The sequence below is a fragment of the Pinus tabuliformis genome, chromosome J (assembly GCF_031772625.1).
Source record: "Pinus tabuliformis cultivar Carrire ecotype Pingquan chromosome J, CPIR1, whole genome shotgun sequence".
Taxonomy (NCBI): domain Eukaryota; kingdom Viridiplantae; phylum Streptophyta; class Pinopsida; order Pinales; family Pinaceae; genus Pinus; species Pinus tabuliformis.
In genome coordinates this window covers 1,071,586,599-1,071,608,572 of record NC_142295.1, presented here as the reverse complement: position 1 = coordinate 1,071,608,572, position 21,974 = coordinate 1,071,586,599, and the positions used below count along the sequence as shown (strand labels likewise).

The window sequence follows — 21,974 nt, the reverse complement described above, 5'->3', positions numbered from 1 at the left end:
GCCTTGGTTTCCTATGAGGCCCATTTTCCAATCCCAGTTTTGCAAGGGGTAAAAAAGATGTATCTTTTTTACACCTTCATTAGACCTATATTTCTTTATGGGGCCAAGGTATGAGCACCAAGTATGAGGACCACATCTTTCTTCCACACATTGGGTTCATCCTCTAGCATATAAGACATCACAAATTGACAAGCCCACAAATCAACATCCAAGCTATGGTTGGGACTTGTTATCCCTCTTTCAATAGGGTTACCCTAAAAAATTTGACCATGGCATTTCTAAGCCCAAATGTGTGCAATTTACAACCTTGTAAGGCCATGTCAGATGAAGTGTAAAGGTGTATCCTAGTTCCCCCTGGGTGGCCAATCATGACTGGTCGTCTTAGTTTCATCTTCCTGGTGCTTGGTTTTATGTCTTTGCTGACTTCCCCCTATTGGGTGATAACTCCCTACCTTGATGGGCATTCTTACATCCTAGGTTGGTATGCAAGCTTCATGGGGGTAGATCTATTAGGACACATGGCTTAAAGGAACACTTATGCTATTAGCCTTGTAAACATGATCGCACTATGTAAGGGTGGAAACACCCATCTTATTAATATTCTAATGCACCTATCTTTTGTTCCCCACATGGACTATCTCTCTTATGTATGCATAGCTCTTTGGTCATGGCCATATCATTCTTCATGGAAGTCTCACAATTCACAATGCATTTGGGCTCCCCAAGGCAATTTCTCACAACTTTTGAGGCAAAAATAAGGTCCATTACTCCCTCAAAGTCATGCCAAATTATCTCCACATTTAAAGCACTCAAAATTCCATCCTAAAAGTACCATTTCAAGTATTTTTCTCCATTTTAGAGGAGTCGAACTCTCTTGGGGCGGTCGTGAGGGGTTAAAGGAGCAACATGAGACATCTCACGAGCAATCACAGAATCACTTCAAGTCAAGGGACTCCAATGGACCAAGACAACTCAATCAAGCAAAATGGAGCCTCAAAACATCAATACAAGTTTTGGTCCAATTCAAGGGAGTCGTCCACCCTTTGTCATTGGACCTTCCAAGCATTCCTAACTTTATGTCCAGCAACTTCAAGCCATTTTCTAAGGGAACATTGGACTTCTAGGCCAAATTGGCCCCTCTGTAAGACAAAGCAAACCTCCTCTATTGGGACGCCACCTATTTTTTGAGGGTTTAAAGCAATGTAAAGTCAAATTATTGTAATGACTTAGTCTCCAAGTTTTTGTAGATGACAAGTCAACCTTTCTTTAAGGTTTCTTAAACATTTTCTACGAATTAAAAGGGCGAGAAAGGTTGACAGCCTCATCTATAAATAGAGAACTCCTCCACCTTCCAAATCATTGTGAAATGTTGAGATCATTATGCCATAATGTAAATATTTTCATGAAGCATTGGTCTTGACTTTGGAGTTTCTATTTCTTAGCTATTCTAAATAATTTTCAGAGGCAAATGTAATTAATCCAAGACTACTACAAGGCTATCATGATTGATCCATTTGAAATGCAACTCTGTCACTTAGGAGATTCCAAGAATTTTTCTCACCTCTACATTGCTGGTGTGAGATAAGGATTGAAACTCATTGTTGGGCCATACCAAGGGTTCCTCAACAAGGATTTGCTTTTATTTCATTCCATAGTTAATCATATCATTGAAGGATTTCCCCATTAGAGGGATCCCTTCAAGTGGAGCTTAATTTCATATCTTGTCTTGATTAGACAAATGGGTAATTTTAATTTCTAGAGTTCTGCCTATTTTCCCTAATCTATGAACACTAGATAACCAGCTTAAGCAGGCCATTCATCCTGACCTAATAGCCTTAGTGGAGATAAGGATATAAATTCCTAATCCAACAACCAATTATCATTTCCAAAATTCTTGTTCTTCTCTTTTATATATTGATATTATTGAAAAACTCTAAAAATACAAAAATACAAAAACAAAAACAAAAATAAAAATAAAACATCTAATCATCAAAAATAGAAAGTAATCTATGGAATATCATTCACTTATTCCCTAGAAAAAAGTTGACAAAATACATTTTTTTATCAAAAAAAATTTTCTTGGGATTTGTGCCAAATTGATGATATAGAGGCCCAAGGAAAAGGTGGCCCTCTTATTTTATGCTCCCCCTTGATCTCTCAAGAGTTCATTATAGCATTGAATGAGCATTTCTTTCACTTTGAGTTATCAAGGGATTTCATTGTAAGCTCTTTCAAATTTTTCTCCAATCCCTCTTTTCACAAGGGATTTCCTCACTTGATTTTGATCCCTTCATTCATAAGGTGTCTAATCAAGCAATGTATTCTAATAATGCACTGTGGTTTCCTTAGGAGTTAGGGGATTTCCCACTAAGCATCCTTCTTCCCCAATTGGGAACCTTGTTGTGGGTATGCTTTTGTGATTTGTTTTGATAGTTAGATCTAAAATTAACTTAGAATAGAATAATTACACATGTTGAATGCAATCTAATTGTGATGTAGTGTAATTTTCTTGTTCAATTCATTCAAGCATCTAGAAAAGCATTTCCTTTATATTCTTAGATTGGACTAATTGTTTTAGAGTAGATTTAGTTATTTTTTTTTTTGCAAAGAAGTAACAAACCTCCAACAAACTCTTCCCTACTCTTTTCCATTGCGGACCTTAGAAAATTCTATCACTACAACAACTGATTTATTTTACCTACTTATTTCCCGATAAGTTATTTATGAAAATCCTTCGGTAAACATTAAAATAAATTATGTTGTAGATACCACATCATAATACAAAAACAAACACATGCACGAGATTTAACACATCAACACAAATATTCTGGACAATTAGTGACCGAAAAAACCCAATGTAGGAAAACTGTTGCAGCAAGGGAGGATTTTATTATTCAGCAATTCTTCAGTACAACTGGGTGCCAAACTGGCTTACCCAACAGACAGAAAATTCTTCAACACTTCCCCCAGTCTCAGTGTCAGCCTAACTGACCTCTACATAGCTCCCAAACCCTCTGCGTCAACCCTTGCCTCTCTGTGTCACCCACGCAAGCCCTCCAATGACTGCGCAGTCTGCAGCCTCTGCGTCTACCTCTCCAACCTCTGCGTTGTTCCCCTGGTGCTGTTCTCGACTCTCTGTTCCATACTTGCTGCCTCCTGCTACTCTCCAGACCACTAGTTTGAATTTCTCAGTTAACCCCATCCAGAAATCAAATTGATTGGTCTCCCTCAGTGTGTTCTCCAACTGACCCTCAAGCCTCTTCTTATACTTTTCTTGTTGGTCCTTCAACAGCCAAGATTAAATCTCTAATCAACGGCTAAGATTAGATTTGGCTTGATCCATGCCTTTTGGAACCTTCTAACCTAGTTTTATATTAATGCCCATTAATATTTTATTTTTCCTAAGTTTAGACTTAGGAACTCCATTAAAAATATTAATTATTTTAATATCTCCCAAACCGGTTAGAATCTCCCCAAACCATTTCTGGGTCTTGGAGATCTCATGTGCTTTAGCCTTTCCACCAATTTTCATGGCTAGAGCACATCCGATGCTTCCCCAAATCAACACTCCCTCTTAGCGAGGATTGTGCTCTAAGAATACTCCACACTGAGCATCAATTGATTATCCGGCACGGTCCCTGTGCTGATGCTAAGCCTCCCCGCCCAACATCCTCTACACTGCTACATCCCGTACTTCTTCCTATGGATCTATCACTGCCATTGCTACATCTGAACTGCAGCTCCCTCTGCATCCATGCTACTGCTGGTCCATCTTCCCAACGCTGCATCTGCCCTACAACTCCCTTTGCATCTGTGTTGCTGCTAGTCCTTCTTCCCAACACTACATCTGCACTGCAAACTCCTTCGCATCATGCTACTACTGACTGCTACTGCACTGCAACACCATACCCATTTCTGCTACTGAAATGGATTCTTTATCATCCCCATCTTCTCCCTTAAATAATCAAACTTGGTTCTTCCAAAGGCCTTAGTAAGGATGTCTGCCACTTCTTCTCCTGTAGGAGTGTAGCTCAACTGTACAGCTCCTCGTTGGACACAGTCTCTAATGAAGTGACACCAGATATCAATATGCTTTGACCGATCGTGAAACATTGGATTCTCAGAGAGCTTGATGCCACTCTGATTATCACACATGATCAAAGTCGTCTCCATCTTTCTTCTGAATAGGTTCGCCAGAAATTTTCTAAGCCATATGGCCTCGCATGAAGTTGTGCTTGTGGCCATATATTTTGCCTCAGTTGAGCTCAGAGCCACGGATTTTTGTTTCCTACTGCAGCAGGAGGTCATTCTTGATCCAATGTTGAAACATAACCCAGAGGTACTTTTCTGATCCACTGAACTTCTTGCCCAATCTACATCAGTAAACCCACTCAATCTGATATCCTTACCCCTGGTGTACAAGAGTCCATAATCAACTGTTCCCCGTAAATACCTAAAAACATGTTTGGTTGTTGCCCAGTGTGCCCTCTTCGACTCCACCATGAACTGACTGAGGGTGTTGACAGCGTAGCAAATCTCTAGCTTGGTATTCACCAGATACATTAGGGACCTATGAGTTGCCTGTATAAGGTGGGATCAACCCCTTTGTCTTTTGATGCATCAATCTTCTTCCAGTTGGTTATCATTGGAGTAGCCATGGGTTTACAGTCCTCCATCCTGAATCTCTTCAGGGTTTTTGTAGCATATCTCCCTTGCCTAAGGAAGATCTCTCCCTTTTGCTGCCAAACTTCCAACCCCAGAAATAATGCATTCGTCCCAAATCCTTCATGTCGAACTCCGTGGCTAGATTCTTCTTGCAGACCCCTATGAGCCTGGATGATCCTATCAAGAAGTGATCATCCACATATAATACTAAGATTAGAGGCTCATTCTCTACAACCAAATAGTAGAGATTTGGATCTATGTCACTCTTGACAAATCCCATTTTCTGCAAGTAGCCATCGATTCGCCCATACCACACTCTAGGTGCCTGTTTCAACCCATACAAGGCTTTCTTCAATCTACATACATGAGACTTCTTCTCATGTGTCTCAAAGCCCTCTGGTTGTTCAATGTATACCTCTTCTTCTATCACACTGTTCAGAAATGTCGTTTTGACATCCATCTGATGAATCTCCCACCCCATCTGTGTTGCAAGAGATATCACGGTTCTAATAGATGTATACCTGGCTATGGGGGCGAAGGTCTCTTCAAAGTCAATTCCATCCTTCTGAACATACCTCTTAGCCACAAACCTGCCTTTGTATTTCTCAACACTATCGTCTGCAACGTATTTAATCTTGTAGATCCATCTCGAACCTACCACTGACCTGTCTTGAGGCCTTGGCACTACCTCCTAGACATCGTTCACATTATGGAGTTGTACTCCTCTACCATCGCATCCAGCCAAACATGATGTTGAGCTACCTCCTGAAAAACTGGCAGGCTCCCCATCCTGAGCTACTAATCACTAATATCTATCTGGCTGTTTTCGCTCCCTCTTATTGTTGCTTGGCACACCAATGAAATCCTCTGCATCTCACAGAGAATCTAATGAAGTTCCCTGCTCGTTCTTCCTCTGCCAATAGGTGCTTCTATTAGCTCCTCCTCATCCTATGATTCTTCCAGACCCGAGGAAGAATTCTTTTATTTTGTTGGTTGAAGAGGTTTGACCAACGATTCCTCTTTTGACTGCTCCTCGGAAGGCATTTCTCTAGATTTTTCGAAAGCCTAGTCTTCCATGAACTTCACATCTCATCAAACTACTACCTTCCTGCTCCCTGGAAAATAGATTTTGTATGCCTTAGCATTCTCGCTATATCCCACTAGATATCCTTTCTCTGTAGTTTGATCCAACTTCCTCCATTCTTCCTCGTGTATGCGGCAATATGCTAAGCTCCCAAATATCCTGAAATCACTGACTTCAGGCATCTTCCCTGTGAAGACTTTCTCTGGAGTAATCTTTCCCAATGCCCAATGAGGAGTTCTATTCTGAACATAGACTGTTGTGTTGCATGCTTTTGCCCACAGAAATTTTGGCATATCTTGATCATACATCATGGCCTTTGTTGCTTCTACAATAGTCCTATTCTTTATTTATGCTACTCCATTTTGCTACGGATTGTAAGTAGTTGTCCACTCTCTTCTGATGCCCTCCTTAGCGCAAAAAATAGTGAAGTCCTTATCGAAATACTCTCCACCATTATCTGAGCGCAAAACTTTTATTTTATTCCCAGTCAGATTCTCCACCAGAGCCTTGAACTCTTTGAATCGATAGAAAACCTCGTCCTTGGTTTTCAGAAAATAAATCCAAGTTTCCCTTGAGTGGTCATCAATGAAGGTAAGGAAGTACACGACACCATTAAGAGATTTAGTGGACATGGGTCCGCAAATATCTAAGTGTATCAATCCTAGTACACTCTTGGCCCGTTTTTACTTCTACGAAATGTTGCCTTAGCATACTTTTCTAGAGCACATCCTCTACATACATCATCTTGTTCCGTACTAAGATCTGGAATTCCTGTTACAGTGCTCTTGAGAATTCTCAGAGCCCCATGGTGCAAATGTCCCATTCTTATGTGCCATAGTTCGTTCAAATCCTTGTCTCCATGACTATCTATTAGTGCCATTGGTGATTCTAGTTGTAGTTTGTACAACCTGTTACTTTTGATCCCAATCTGCACTTTCTTCTTCCAACTCGGATGTTTGACGTATACTTTCTCCTTGATGAAGAAAACATCATAGCCTTTGCCTTGAAGTTGCGACACGGAAAGTAAGTTCATCCCCAATCCCGATACATGTAGAGCATTGGCAGCACAGAACTGCTCTCCTGTTTTTGTTTGAAAAACTATGGTACCCCTCTCTACTGGAGTATATTTTGCCTTGTTCCCCGTGGTGATTTCAAAGTTCATCTTCTCCTCCTGGTAATGTGAGAAACATTCCCGGATTCCTGTCATATGCCAAGAGGCCCCACTGTCTATATATCATACCTCTGATGATGCAGAACTAGTCACACAAGCCACTTCTTCTTCCAGCCTAAAAGCCAACATAGAGAAATCGAAATCACTTTCTCTTGTGCAATTTTCTAGAAATTTGTGTGAGTCTCCTGACATAGATGCCTCTACATCATGGTCTCGACCAATAATTGATTTTCCCTTCCTATCTCTAATTACCTACTCAGATACCATGTGAAAATTCTATCACTACAACAACTGATTTATTTTTCCTACTTATTTGCCGATAAGTTATTTATGAAAATCCTTTAGTAAACATTAAAATAAATTCTGCTGTAGATATCACATCATAACACAGAAACAAACACGTGCACAAGATTTAACACATCGACACAAATATTTTTGACAATAAGTCCCCGGAAAAACCGAATGTGCGAAAACCGGTGCAGCAAGGGAGGATTTTATTATTCATCAATTCTTCAATACAACTGGGTGCTAAACTGGTTTACCCAACAGAGAGAAAATTCTTCAGCACTTCCCCCAGTCTCAGCGTCAACCTGGTTGACTTCTGCATAGCTCTGAAACCCTCTGCGTCAACCCCTACCTCTCTGCGTCACCCACATAGGCCCTCTAGTGATTGCATAATCTGCAACCTCTGCATCTGCCTCTCCAACCTCTGCGTTGTTCCCCTGGTGTTGTTCCTAACTCTGTTCCGCACTGGCTGCCTCCTGCTGCTCTCCAGACCACTAGTTCGAATTTCTCAGCTAACCCCACTCCAGAAATTGAACTGACTGGTCTCCCTCAGTGTGTTCTTCAACTGACCCTCAAGCCTCTTCTTATACTTTTCATGTTGGTCCTTCAACGGCTGAAATTATATCTCTAATCAACAGCTAAGATTAGATTTGGCTTGATCCATGCCTTTTGGAACCTTCTAACCCAGTTTTATATTAATGTCCATTAATATTTTATTTTTCCTAAGTTCAGACTTAGGAACTCCATTAAAAATATTAATTATTTTAATATCTCCCAAACCGGTTAGAATCTCCCCAAACCATTTATGGGTCTTGGAGATTTCATGTGCTTTAGCCTCTCCTCCAATTTTCATGGCTAGAGCACATCTGATGCTACCCCAAATCAACAGCTTGATCCTTGCACGTGAACACAAAAGAGCTTGTTGGTTGAATAGATTAATCAGGAACCCTTTCCCTTCTAGGACTTCTTATTCTTGGATTGGGGAAAATTGGTAAACACTTGACTCACTAAATTAGATTGGGTCACCCAATGTTGGATCTAATTTTAGGTGAGTTGACATGTGAAATTTGGGGAGCACATGAAGCCTTAGCTTCCTCCTTTCAATCTCCTTGCATCTTTCCTTAACCCAACGAGGATAAGGCCTAAAGGGAAAGTATAACCTTAGATTAGTTAATTTTTTGCAATCATCACTAAATTTACCTTAACTCAAGTGACAACCTAACTTAATTTAAAACGAACCAAGAAGCACTTCAATAGATTTTGATTTCAGCATCTATCGTACTTAGTTATTGCCTTTACTTTTTGAAAGCATATTTAACTTTGGGCATTTACAAGCATTTCTTTCAAGCTTTTTTCTTTTGCTTTGAGAATTTGTCTTTGAGTTATAATTTCCAAAGCATTTTAATTTCAGGTTGTCATCTTTACTTGGAAAATTTACTTTCACATTGGGCATTGGTCTTTACTTGTTATTTATCTCTTGCTTTGAAAGCATTTTTGCTTATTGGTCCTTGTTATATCTCTTGTGATAAATGAACATGGTGATTTATGCTCAATAATTCTATCCATATCCTTGAAGTATTTTGTTGTTATTTATACATTGAATGTTGAATGTGCCTTGGTTAGTTATATTTAACTCCTAGAATTAATTTTTCTTCTTACTAAAGCTTGATAAGCGTTACTTATTTTCATAGGGTCCAGCCCCCTTGGCTTCGTTAGGAGTTAGCCTAGACGAAGGGGTTGAGTTGAGTGACAGTTGCTCAACTAGAAACTTGCCCCCAAGGCCACACCAAGCGGAGTTAAATAGTTTCTCCACATTAACCTAGGTGTGGATTTAGGTGAAAACAAAGCCCATCCTTTAACCCTAGAGACCATGTTCAGAGTCATTTTCTTCCCTCATGAGATGCTCACTCTAGGGAACTCTTCTTCTAAATGGGTAGAGATATATATCTTGCTCTATGCTCTTTTGAGGATATAGCATCCCTAGGTATTTCCAAACACAGACGTGACTAGCTCTCGAGGCCACTTCATTTGACCATTCCATTTTCAATAGAAAACCTCCCTTGAATCAAATATTTTTTGGATTCCCCAGTCATCTCCTCCCCACAAAAACGAGAGATCAACAAGGTATTTAAGGATGAAATCAATAGAAGTGCTTGACCAACAATGTTGGATGTTGACCAACATTGTCAACATAGTAAGGCCTTAACTTTGACAAGCTCTTTCTTATACCACTCTACCTCTACAAGGTACATAACCCATCCAAATTTTCACTAGGTATTTCCTTTTAGGACTATTCTTATCTTGGATTTCCAATCCTCAAAGAATATCGGTTCTCTTCGACCACTCTAGTCTTGGATACATGTCCAATCCTTAAAGAGTGTTAGTCCATTTCCTACCTTGGATTTTCTATCCTCAAGGAAATCACAAATACTTATCCAATCCTCTAGCCACCATTCTCTCTTCACACTCTTAACTTAGACGTACAGTTGTTAGTCCTGGCCTAGTGCATGAGACATGAAGAAGAGAATACAAATGTGATTTTTATCATCACTCCCTCTTAACCAAAGAGGAGACCCCTATTCCCACTTGATTTAGGGAATAGATCCTTGATCCTTCACTAATATTAAGGAGACTCCATACTGCCTCTAAAGCATAGAGGAGATTCTTTCACTTCCTTTTAATTTAGAAGTTATAACCACAAGCTTTCTAGCTTATTTCCATTAGTGTATCAGCTACCATATAATCAATCCTTATGTTGTTTGAATTGAGTTCAACACCAATAGTTGAACTTGCTTCAACTGTCATCATGTATTCTTGCAATATCCTTCCAGGTAGCAAAACAATATGTTAACCAAATAACCAATATCAAAATATTTATATCAAACTTACCTTATCATGATGGCCTTCTCATCAAAGTATTAGCTTACTTGAGTCCTTTGAGATCAACATCCTTTTGCATGATCAATCTCCATATTGTAAAAGAATCCTTCTTCATGCATCCATTTTGATCAGAGTGCCCATGGATCGAACTTGATTAAAAAGCTAAAGCATCTTCTTTGGAGTTGTCCTTGTTAACTCCCTTTCTTTCTTTCAGAGACTATACCTGATGCTAATCAATATTGTCATATTTATGCCATGCAAACTTGTCAGGGAGTCTTCATCTCCATCTATTCCAAAGCATGTCAAATTTCTTCTTTCGATCATCATGCATCCATATGGAAGACTTACCGAGCACACTTTATATTCAACTCTTTTTGCAAGATTCTTGTAGATATGAACCTTACCCTAGGGAAGAGTTACCTAAAAGATGGATACCTTTTCTTTCAAATAATAATCTAGTCATCCATTCTTGAACGAGCTTGCTTCTTGTACCTGTCGAAGTTATGTTCTTTTTCCTAGGAGTAGAAACACTTTTAGCATGCCCTTCACACTGCAACTTGACCATCTGCATTCCTTCATCCTTTAGTAGTATTGTTTCCAAAGTAGATGGAATATATACTAGTCATGTCAAAGTGCTACTTCCAAGAACCTTCCAAAATGATGGTTCTTATAGGATCTTGATGATCAATCTTTGAAAAATGAATACCTCTAACATGATGTTAGAAAATTCTTGGGTGAACAACTATATGCAATATGCTTCCAATCTTCCAATTCCTTTTAAATGAGATGATCTTTCCCAAAGCAAATAATCAAGTAGATTCTAATTTTTCTACAATCATATGCTTCTATCTATGATGCCATGCTTTTACAAAAATCAAGTCTTCTTCTAGAGAATGCAACAACACATGCTACTCTACTTTCTACTTAATAAAAGAAGGACAAATTGCATAAAGAACCTGGTATAGATGGAGCCTCCTTCAATAGTAAAGATCCTTGTAATCTTCTCCTTTCGGCTTCTTCTCAGGTTCTCCCTTCTCCTCAACTATGTGAGCTTCACTTCTTTCCTTTCATTTGTTATCTTTCTCGTTTGGACAATCCCTCTTAAAGTGTCCATACTCATTGCATCTAAAGCATTGAATCTTGGAAATATTTGGCTTCTTCTTGAACTTTCCAAACTTCCCTTTCTTCAACTTTTTGGTCTTAGCAATAAAGGCTCGAGACCTTTCATTTGATTCAGTGTCATCCTTTGCCTTGATCCTGGATTCTTCTAAGATACATTGAGCCCATAACTCATCAAATGTAGTATCCTTCTTAGAGTAGACACTTGTTGCAAAATTGCTCCAATCAAGTGGAAAAGCATTTAATACACAAATGGTCATCTCAAAGTCGAATACAGTTTCCCCAAGCCCTTGCAATTGATCCCTTATTTGTGAGGTCTTCATGAGATAAGTGGCCATGTCTTCATCCTTTGACTTCCTTATTCTACATAATTGATTCCTTAGGGAAATCTTTTGACCTAATGTACTTATAGAGTACAACTTTATCAACTTATCATACATAGCCTTGCATGTCAATCAACAACAAAGGGAACAAGATGATCTTTAATGGATTCGACAATGATCCTTTGTGCCCTTACTTCTCCCCTCTTGTACTTTGCTAGCTCTCAAGTGATTTGTTTGTCAAGTACAACTACTTCACCAAGGACATATTCCATGACTTCATTTTCTGTGAGTGCCAAGTCAATCCTCTTCTTACATGCTAGGAAGTTTGTTGATCCAACAAGCTTGTTTATTTCCTTGCAAAATGTAGCCATATGATCTGTGGATTGAGACAAAGAAGACAATATAATTCTTACTATGTTAACCAAGAGTCATCCCTTTTGATCATGTCTCCAACTATCTTGATGTTTTCAAGAACTATAAGGAGACTTCAAGAGATGCCCTAGAATAATGACTTTTAGGATGCCTTTAATAATGATAATCCCAAGACTCCTTGTTGCGTTCTTCTAGATCAATGATTCTTCTTCTTCTTTCCTTCTGTCCTTTCGCAAATTATTCCCTTTGACAAACAAATCCTTCAAGATGATCCTTCAGTTGCCTTCTCTTGTTCACCTTAGCTCTAAAACCATATGTTGGAGAATGCAATAGGGCAGCTATTAATTCAATTTTTTCTTAACCTTAATAATTGCTTGTGAACTTTACTTATCCTCTTGTGTTTCTTTATTAGATCTTTTCCATCAAACAATTACCAAGAGCAAAAACAATAAAGACGATGGACACAAAATATAGGCTCCAAGCCAGGATAAAACCCCTCCAAGGGGAAAACCTGTAAAGAATTTCTTCTCTTCTTATAGAATCTACTTCAAATGAGAAAACCAAGACCCAAAACCCTAGACCAAGTCCTCCAAGCACCAAGTCATCCCTCCAAAAAAACCTTTCAATTAGGCCAAATATCAACCAAGTCAACAAGGGTTACTTCTTCTCCAAGCAGTTTCCATCTTCAACTTCGGCCCCTAGCTTCAAGTCTACAACTTCAGTCCTTTAGAACAGCAACAACACTTCTTCCTCGCACGTGGCAATATTCCAAGGGCTTCTTCCTCAAGCAAGATAATGTCTTCAAAGTCAGCAACAGTCAAAGTGAAACCAAGATAGTATTTCGGCCTTCCTGCAACTCGAACCTAAAATCTTCGGCCTCCTGCAACTCAGACCTGCAATTTTCGGCCTATAGAAACCCTAACCTTGCACGTGTGAGAGAATATGGCCCAAAAACAGATTTTCCTTATTCTTCTAGACTTCCTTTTGCTTCCTTGATCTTCGCTCCAGCTTCCTTGATCTTCCTTGGTCTAGATCAAACTCCTTTATAGCCTTTGGATGAGGTCAAATAGCCTCTTCTAGGCCGACTTGTGCTTGGAGGTTCCTAGGACTTTCTAGACTCAAAATTAATATCTTTTATATGTTACACCCTGCCCAATAGGGTCTTATACAAATTATAATGACTCTCTTGACTCGAGAAAAATGTTCTTTTGACACGACATACCCTAGAACCATGAAGAACATGCTTTACCTAGATGACCATCAAAATGGAGCATGAAACCCATGCTCAAAATAATATTTTTCTTTTTTTTTTTTCTTGTAACATAATGACTTGAGTATATTGACAATTATGAAGTCCAAGACTAGTTACATTTTCCAACACACCACTTGTTCCAAAATCCAAACTTGGGAGTTCCTTTGTAAACTTCTTTCACTATCTCGATCAAAGATGCCTAGCATATTATACATACCAAGGGCTATTAATCACAAAACAAGAAACTTTGTGTGGCCTCTTCAAACGTAGTACCATCAAACTCATTACTTCATTATTTCAGAATATCTCAGCTGTTATAGTCAGTAAGCACCAAGCAGACTCACCAGACTAGCAGATCTATGAGATAACAAATTTCCTCCTGCCAAGTCGGAAGACATTCCTCCTTTATGAGTCCTCAAAGCCAGACCCGCTACTTTCATAGAACTGTCCATTGGATCTATTCAAGAAGCTAAACTTCCATCATGAGCTTCATTTCCTCAACTGCAAACATTACAACAAGTGGTTGTTTTTGCTCCAAATCTCCTTCCAAGGTCACCAAGCAAAGCCCCTCAACCCATGGACTCCATATAGGACATCATCTAGCTTTGCATTAGCTCCTTCACAATGATAGAGGATGAAGAGTATGCCTCTCCTTGCTCCACCTCTCTTTCTACTTCCACTTCCACTTCTATCTCTAGTTCGAGTTAGAGCTTTAAACCTATTGGAATTACTTAGCACCAGTGTTTTTAAAACCGGCATAACTAACCGGTTACCAGTCTAACTAGCCGGTCAGCAAGGCCACCGGTTGAAACCAGCTGAAAAACCCGGTCAAGAAGGCAATGTGGCAAAGTTTTGGCCCTAACCGGCTAGTTTAGGACGGAACCAACCGGTTTGTAGTCAAACCGGCCGGTTCAGTCCTAAACCAGTCGGTTACCTGCCATGCCAGCCTCCACCATTTGTATTGCTGGTTTGTTTGTGGGGATCCTATCTCTGACATGATTGGAAGCTTGGAAATGAATTGTATGAAGATGACCAGCATTCTCTCTCATCACTTGAACCATATATGCATGAAATTTCAGATCCAAGGAAGAAAAGTGTGACGAAGGCCTTCTTGTAGCACCCCATGTTTCTATTAAATAGTATGCATCTCATCATGTCTCAAATGAAGCACATTGTGATGATGAGATACACTTGCATGAAGGCAAGGGCTTGGTAAGTCATATTCCCTTCCAAGTTTCTGAATTTAGTAATGAATCATGATTCTTTTGATGATTTGGAGAGGGTATATTTTGTAGAAGAACCCTGAAGATGAAAACCTTTTAGGTGTTATCATTCCCTCATGTAATGAAGAGCATGACCGCCAAGAGGATGAGGATTTTGACACTTTTTTGATTGTAAGGCATAGATGGCATTTGCATTATTGGTTTGTTTGTGGAGAGCCTATCTCTAACATGGATATTGAGAGTTTAATAGAGAAATGTCTAATTGGCATACTCAATTACTCTAATTCCAATTAGCGTCAAAGACCATCTCATGAAGCACAGAGAAAGCATCGTAGGATCTATCTTTGATGATATTAGAGAGCCAAACATGGTGGAGGCATGTGAACCATTTTTCATTATTAATGAACAACCATATCTTTTCATCGTGGTGATTCAGTGCAAGATAAAGGGTTTTTTTATGGCAATAAAATTGCAAACCAAACAAATTGTTTATTTGAGTCATTGCTTATGTATTTTACCATTTTGTCGATGATATGTATTGCACTTGGTGCCATTTTGATATATTTTCTTTTACATGGTATATAAATGAGCAAACTTTGCATATTTTGTCTCTATTGGCTTGGAATCATGGTTTTAAATCTTAAAAATAGTTTTGTTTCATTAAAAATTAATTATTTAATGTATTTTTCTAAAACCGGTTCGTTTAGACCTAACCAGTCCCGGTTCGACTGGTTCCGGTTGGTAAACCGGTTCATTAGGTGGACCGGTCCAGTCACCGGTTCCGGTTTTAAAAACATTGCTTAGAACTTCTGAAGTCTAACCTAAAGCATCTTGCACTAAGATAAATTTTGTATCAGTGGCTTTTGAATCCAAAATTATCAGAAGTGTGGGTGGAAGAAGAGTTCAAATACAAATTGGCTGTGAATACAGAATATTCTCAAAACATTAGGAATTGACAATATGCTGAATTACAATTCTCAGAAATCAATATACATACAAAACATAATTGAATTGAAACAATTCATACATTAGTATAATAAAATTAAATAGCCCTCCAAAAGCATCTTTTAGAGAAATAATCTTCCATGTTTTCTGAATTCATTCTTTTGTATATCTTTTGAAATCCTAGAATGGTATTGATCATAGATCACGTACATATTGGATATACCATGGGATTTGTCCAGTATCCATCTCCCTCATAGGTTACCATTTGAATTGATCCTAACTATGATCCTATCATTGGGTGTGAGTGGAGATCAATAACAGGTGTAGCACTCAATTTAAAAGGGCCTGATAACACAATTCAATTATATAATGCAGGGCACAAAGCCTGCCATATTTTGATAAACATAAAGAGATCTTAGACATAAACTTCGCCTGATTGTATCAATAACCAATAAAAGAAACAGAATCTTGAAATCCTTTTAACAAAAAGCACTCTAGCTAATATGGTCCACATCTAGCATGCATCATTCAAACTGATATCGTTTGCATTACATAGTGTCAACTTTTCCAATTCAATGCTTACTTGCTATTGCTTGCTGCACACACTTCCGGTAATCCACAAACATTGCCGGAAGGAAATGATCTTTGACAAAATTCTCGATGAAAGCTTGAAGTCCATCATTCCTGTCAATAAATAGCAAAGGAAAAGTAAATTATAACTACATAAAGTGGGCACAGTGCAGTCATCTTCTATGAGATTTTACTTCATGTTTCAGATTAAAAATGAAATCAAAAGCATTAGTAAATGCTGGGAACAGTATGTTGGGACAGATACTCAGCAAACAAGTACCTGAGAAATTTATTCATGAAGCAGAGAATGTGAGACATTTTTATCATTTGTAAACAGCTTAAAATGTGAAACAATTATATTCATAAACTGAGTGTAAGATAACTTTTAATCATTCAAAATGCTTGATGTTATCAAACCTTTTATGGGCTTAGTCACTTGTGTGTCAAAAAAGAGTATGTTATTTAAAAGCATCGCTTGGGATCCTGAGATTTGCCAAAAAGAAACACCAATATTTTTCAAAAAGGTGACCAGGACCTGAAACACACAGATAAAATTGATATGTATCAAGTTGTGCTACTTATCATAGTTACCACAGCTGACAAGGTCTGACCAAAACCAGCAATTTGACTCAACCTCAATTCAAAAAAGAGTCATGACCAACATCGCCCGGCCAGAGACCTTGTCAGGTCTGCCGTGTTGACTCACCCACAATCGATAAGTCAACTCAATCACAAATTTATTCAAGGGCAGAAATATGCCCAGAATGACATTTGTGCTTTTGTTTTTACAGCTATTTTAGGAGACTGTCATGGAACATTCTCTGCAACAGACCTTCAGATGGTCATTTTAGTCATCATTTGCCTAATTATGCTGTCGGTTCTTGAAGTCGTTAGCAAGTTCTCTCTGTTGACCATAAAGTAAGAGAAACTTCACTTTAATTTACCATCTCTCTAAATTTAATTTGCACAATTTTTGGAAATGCTGCTTATAAAAATCAATAGCTTCCTTCCAGCCAAGCTAATGTGCTATGAGGGGTGTTTCCATGCCAAAAAAACACCCAGGACGTGCACTTGACCTCGTTCACACCCACTTGGTGTTGAAGCTTTTGGTAGCTTCGGAACGTCTTCTACATGAGTTTGGTGTCTTATAGAAAATACAACATAGTCGATTGCCTCTTTAAGTGCCTGCTTGGTAGAGTAGGTGATTTATGACTTCATTCGTAAGTCTAACTTAGGAAACGTACAATAATTAAAGGCAATCAATTATTGTAAACTATTAAGCCAAAGTACTTATTTAAGTGACTTAGATATGATCTCAACCATTGATATCAAGTGAGGCGAGATCTAATCTCGGCTGTCAAACACTTAAGGGATTAGGGTTAGGGATTTGGCTTAATGAAATTATAAAGGAAGCCTAATGCAAAGGTGAAGGCACAACATGGCTACACAGCGTTGAGAGAGTGATTTTCTCAAGGGGAGGAAGTGATTTTCTCTACAGCAAGGGGCTTGTTGACCCTGCTGCCTACTCCTACCTACAAGTCAATGAGAAAAGCCTTCAACCCCACAAGGTGTGCTTGGTGGCAAGGAACTCAGAAAAGGGGCTGACACACTAATCCCGACTCTCTCCGTTTGAGCTATCTCCTAAGTTAGCTAAGGGGGGTGGTCCCTAATGAAAAGTTAATTTAAAAAGGATGTGAGTTTCTAGGAAAATTGTTAGAGTTAAATAGATTATCTCTTTAAGATTTATAAACAAAAAATTGATATGAGCAATAACCATCCTAAGATAAGCATGAAATACATAAACAACCAATGTCTTCCAAGTATTTGCTCTTTAAGAAATGAAATTGTATTTTGCTTAAAATGAAGTGAGATGGTCTCAAGTGGAAAGCCAAAATAACCCTGAAAAGTGAAACACTAAATTGTTAGCACAAGATATTATAAATGCTTTCAAGATGAATAAGTCTACAAATCAAAGCATGGAAACTATCGTGCTCAAAAGGATACAAAAATAACTCAAATGTTAGACCAAGATGACAACAAAGTATGTTACAAAAATAATCTACAAGAGGCTAGGCCAAAGAGTATGAGCAAGCTCTCCTCTTTGACTAACCATGACTTAGCTCTTTGACTAGCCATGACTTAACTCTTTGAAATAGCCAAATATTGATAAATGAAGTACAATACGTAAAAGAAATAAAAGCTTTAACAAACTTGAAAGAATCTTTGCAAGATACAAATAAGATATAGATGAGGCTTTGGAATTCAAAACATGTGGGTTCTCTTTGAATATTTTCAAAGAATGGGTTGATTCCTCCGAAAATTTCCCCTCACGCTTGAAAAGCTTGACCAAATAATGATTCATCTACAAAACTTCACCGCAAATCATTAAATCGACATGAAATTAAATAAGTACAGTCGAAAGAATTCCTAGAGATACATCTATTATCCACTAGAGGTCTAGAAGATTTCTTTTCCAAAAACAAATAATTAATTCTTATGCTAATATGAGATAATTACATACTAACATAACTTGAAACAAGCATGAAAGAAATAATGACATGAGGAAATAAATATAAGCATGACAACAAGTCAAGAATTTACCACACATGCAAGGAGAAGAAAACCATCACGCTTTACCCCAAAGACTTTTGTATTATATTGCAAGTAGTGAATACAATATCCAGCAGAGTCTTCGCAAGCCCAACATCTCATTCTATATGATACAATATGAGACCCCATGGCTCTATTATATAGAGAGTTGGGAGCAAATCCCAATGAAGAATGACAATGACAAATGGCATTGGAGCCAATCCCAATGTAGAAGTGATTAAACAAGTGGCATGAAGTGACAATCACAAAGAGAAATTCGAATTTGTTGAATGGAGCTGCAATCCCAATTGTAAAAATCGAATTCTGGCAAGTGGACATCATTTTCTTCTTCCCTTATGTGCCAAATTCAAATTTTATGATAGAATGACAAGTGTATATGGGTGGTAACCCATGTGAAGACAATTTCCCACAAAAATATCCACAAAATATTCTTTCAAATTCTCCCAAATAGGCATTAACTTCACAAATTCGAATTTCCAAATAAGCAACTTTGTCATTTAATGTCAGAAATTCGATTTTATTTGAGCACATGTCCATTCCTTGATATTAAGAGTCCACATCACCTTGGGACTTCACTTTAACTCCCCCATAATTTTCCACCTCATTTCCACAACATTTAGCATGTGTGGATATTTATTTTTCTACATTTATTTAATTTATGGCTTAATTAATTGTCAGATTTCTCACTAAACTTAGGAAAAGTGGGTTTTGAGGGTCCAAAACGGATTATTAACCCCTCAAAGTGTGTCATAGTAGAAAGTTGAGGGTGAGAGGTATAACTTTGATTACTCATACCTCATACAACATCTCTAGACTACACTTATTACAATTTAAATACAATTTTATTTGCAATTTTTTACCTGCGTGAAATCTAAAAAATTAAAAAATGACTACCTAGACCTAACCAAATTCCACAAAATTTTTTGTGTTATATAGTATGGTAATATACATTGACTCTAGACACTAAGATATGTCAGGGGCTCAACCTTCAAACAGTCACCCCGGCTTTGGGGTAAAACGTGAGTGAAAACCCCAAAAAATTATCCACCTCTGAAAAAGAAGGGATAATTAACTAGATAAAAAAAACAATCCAAGGTGTACTCGTTTGCTGATTGAGTCCCAACATGCTAGGCCTGTTACAAACTCAAAACTCATCATTACTAGTATCACTTATTACAATTCCCCGTAGGGTGTGGAATTTGGGTACAAGAAAGATGATAAGAAGATAGAAGTAGAGTTAAAAAAACTCTATTGACTGATGATATATGATAGTACAAGTGTTCTTTGGATCATCCTTGGGCATGGAGTCTTCATATAATCATCAAGTGTCACTCCAATAGTCAACAGGGCTCAACTAGATTGAAGAGGAGGAAGAGTAGAGGGAAATTTTGGGATTAATTCTAGGAGGTCGAATTCAAAAAAGCGAGAGGCCGAGTAGTTGAAGCGCAAAGGAGGTCGATCTATAGCGAGGTTGATTTATCCAGTGGAACAATTTCCTTGACTGTGCAGGGGTTATACAAGGAGGAAAGAGGGAGGTGATTTGCTGCTGCCAACAGTTGAGTTTCTACAAGAACGAATTCTTCAAGAGGTCAATTTCTTCGTGCGTCGACTTTCCAAGTGGGGTTGGGTTACAAGTTCCAACAATGCATTTTCTGTATTTTCTCTGTGGGTCTAGGTCCAAATTTTCCCAAGGATTTTAATAAAGGAAAATTGTTATGGGTGTATACTTACTGTTGTGATGTGATTGATCTCTCTATTTTTATTTTTCCACTACAAATTAGTTTCGGAACTTAAATACCAGTGATTTTATTTTCCAGCAATTCAGAATTTTATTTCAAGTAATAAAATGATTTTCTAGGAATAAATAATTGTTGAGATATAAATAAATTTGGGTTGGTATTGGAAATTTATCATGGTATTAGAGCTCCAAAAACCTTGAGGGAGAAATTTGAGATTACAAGGGTTTTATATGGACAAGTTATTTTTTAGAACGGTAAATATCGTTTTATTTTGCAGCTAGGGTATTTTGGCCAAGGTCGATTTGTGCAATGGCATCAATCATCTTGAGATATGAAGAAAGGTTGGATGGATGGTTACGGAGAATGGTGACAAGTTTTCCAAAGACCAAGGTGGAGGAGGGAGTGTGTAAAGGGTGTGTGCTTAACAAGCATGCCAAGGCAATGTTTCCTCATAGTGAGACCATGTCCAAGGGGATACTGGACTTGGTGCATTCAGATATATGTGGTCTTATCTTAGTGGAATCAATCACATGGTCTAGCTACTTTGTAACATGATGAATTTTCTAAGTCTATCTGTTAGAAAATTAATATGTATTCTGTTGGTTTATTTCTTCTACTTGTTTAAATTCGAACAAGTTATTTAATACATTTAAATACTGAAATAAACACAATACAGTCACAACATCTACAAATCATCAACTGAAAGAAAACAAGCACACAAGTGACACCGTTAGTTTTGAACAAATGTCCCCAAAAAAACCAAATGTGGGAAAATCAGTGCAGCGATTCAGAGGGTTATATTATTATGCAGTCTACCTAAATACAACTAAGTGCTTAACTGGCTCACCCGACAGAGAAGAATACACGATAGCAATACCTCTATATTCGGAAACAAACATTCAAAAAACTTGTCCCACGAAACCCTCTCCGACACAACTAAAGCTCAGCACTGGCCCTTATGGCCTCGGCGTCAGCCTCTGCTAAAATGTGTCAGCCCTCTGACCCTCTGCATCAGCCCTCTAACCCTCTGCGTCAACCCTCTGAGGCACAGTGCAGCCTCTAGGACCCTTTGCGTCACTAACTCTACCCTCTGCGTGGATCACGCAGTCCCTTAAGCTTTGCACTGCCTCTGTTGGGCTCTGCGTAGCCTGGACTAGCTGTTGCTTCCGCTCTCTCTGCTTATGTGCTGGTCTCCCAATATTGTCTCCGCCTCTCTGCCTAGTACTCACTGCCCCTCGCTGTTGATCACTGATTCAACTTTGCTTAGCAACCCCACTCGAGCAAAATGAATGATTGATTACTCTAGTGTGTACTCCAACTGACCCTCAAGCCTCTTCTTATACTTTTCTCGTTGGTCCATCAACGGCCAAGATTAAATCTCTAATCAATGGCCAAGATTAGATTTGGCTTGATCCATGACTTTTAGAACCTTCTAACCCAGTTTTATATTAATACCCATTAATATTTTATTTTTCCTAAGTTCAGACTTAAGAACGCCAATAAAAATATTAATTATTTTAATATCTCACAAACCAGGTACAATCTGTCCAAACCATTTCTGGGTCTTGGAGATCTCATGTGCTTTAGCCTCTCCAACAATTTTCATGGCTAGAGCGCATCCAATGCTACCCCAAATCAACACTCCCTCTTAGTGAGGAATGTGCTCTAGTAATACTAATCATTGAACATTACCATGATCATCTGGCACCGGTCCCTGTGCCGATGCTAGGCCTCCC

At 38.3% G+C, this 21,974-nt stretch overlaps 1 protein-coding gene across 1 annotated transcript in view; it reads right to left on the bottom strand.

Moving 5' to 3' along the window:
• The window catches only part of SEC8 (subunit of exocyst complex 8), a 438,983-nt gene that overhangs the window by 160,957 nt on the left and 256,052 nt on the right, over window positions 1-21,974 (bottom strand). The window contains exon 15 of the mRNA XM_089379035.1: window positions 15,903-16,003. Coding sequence (XP_089235161.1) covers window positions 15,903-16,003 — 101 coding nt within the window. The remainder of the gene's footprint in view (window positions 1-15,902; window positions 16,004-21,974) is intronic.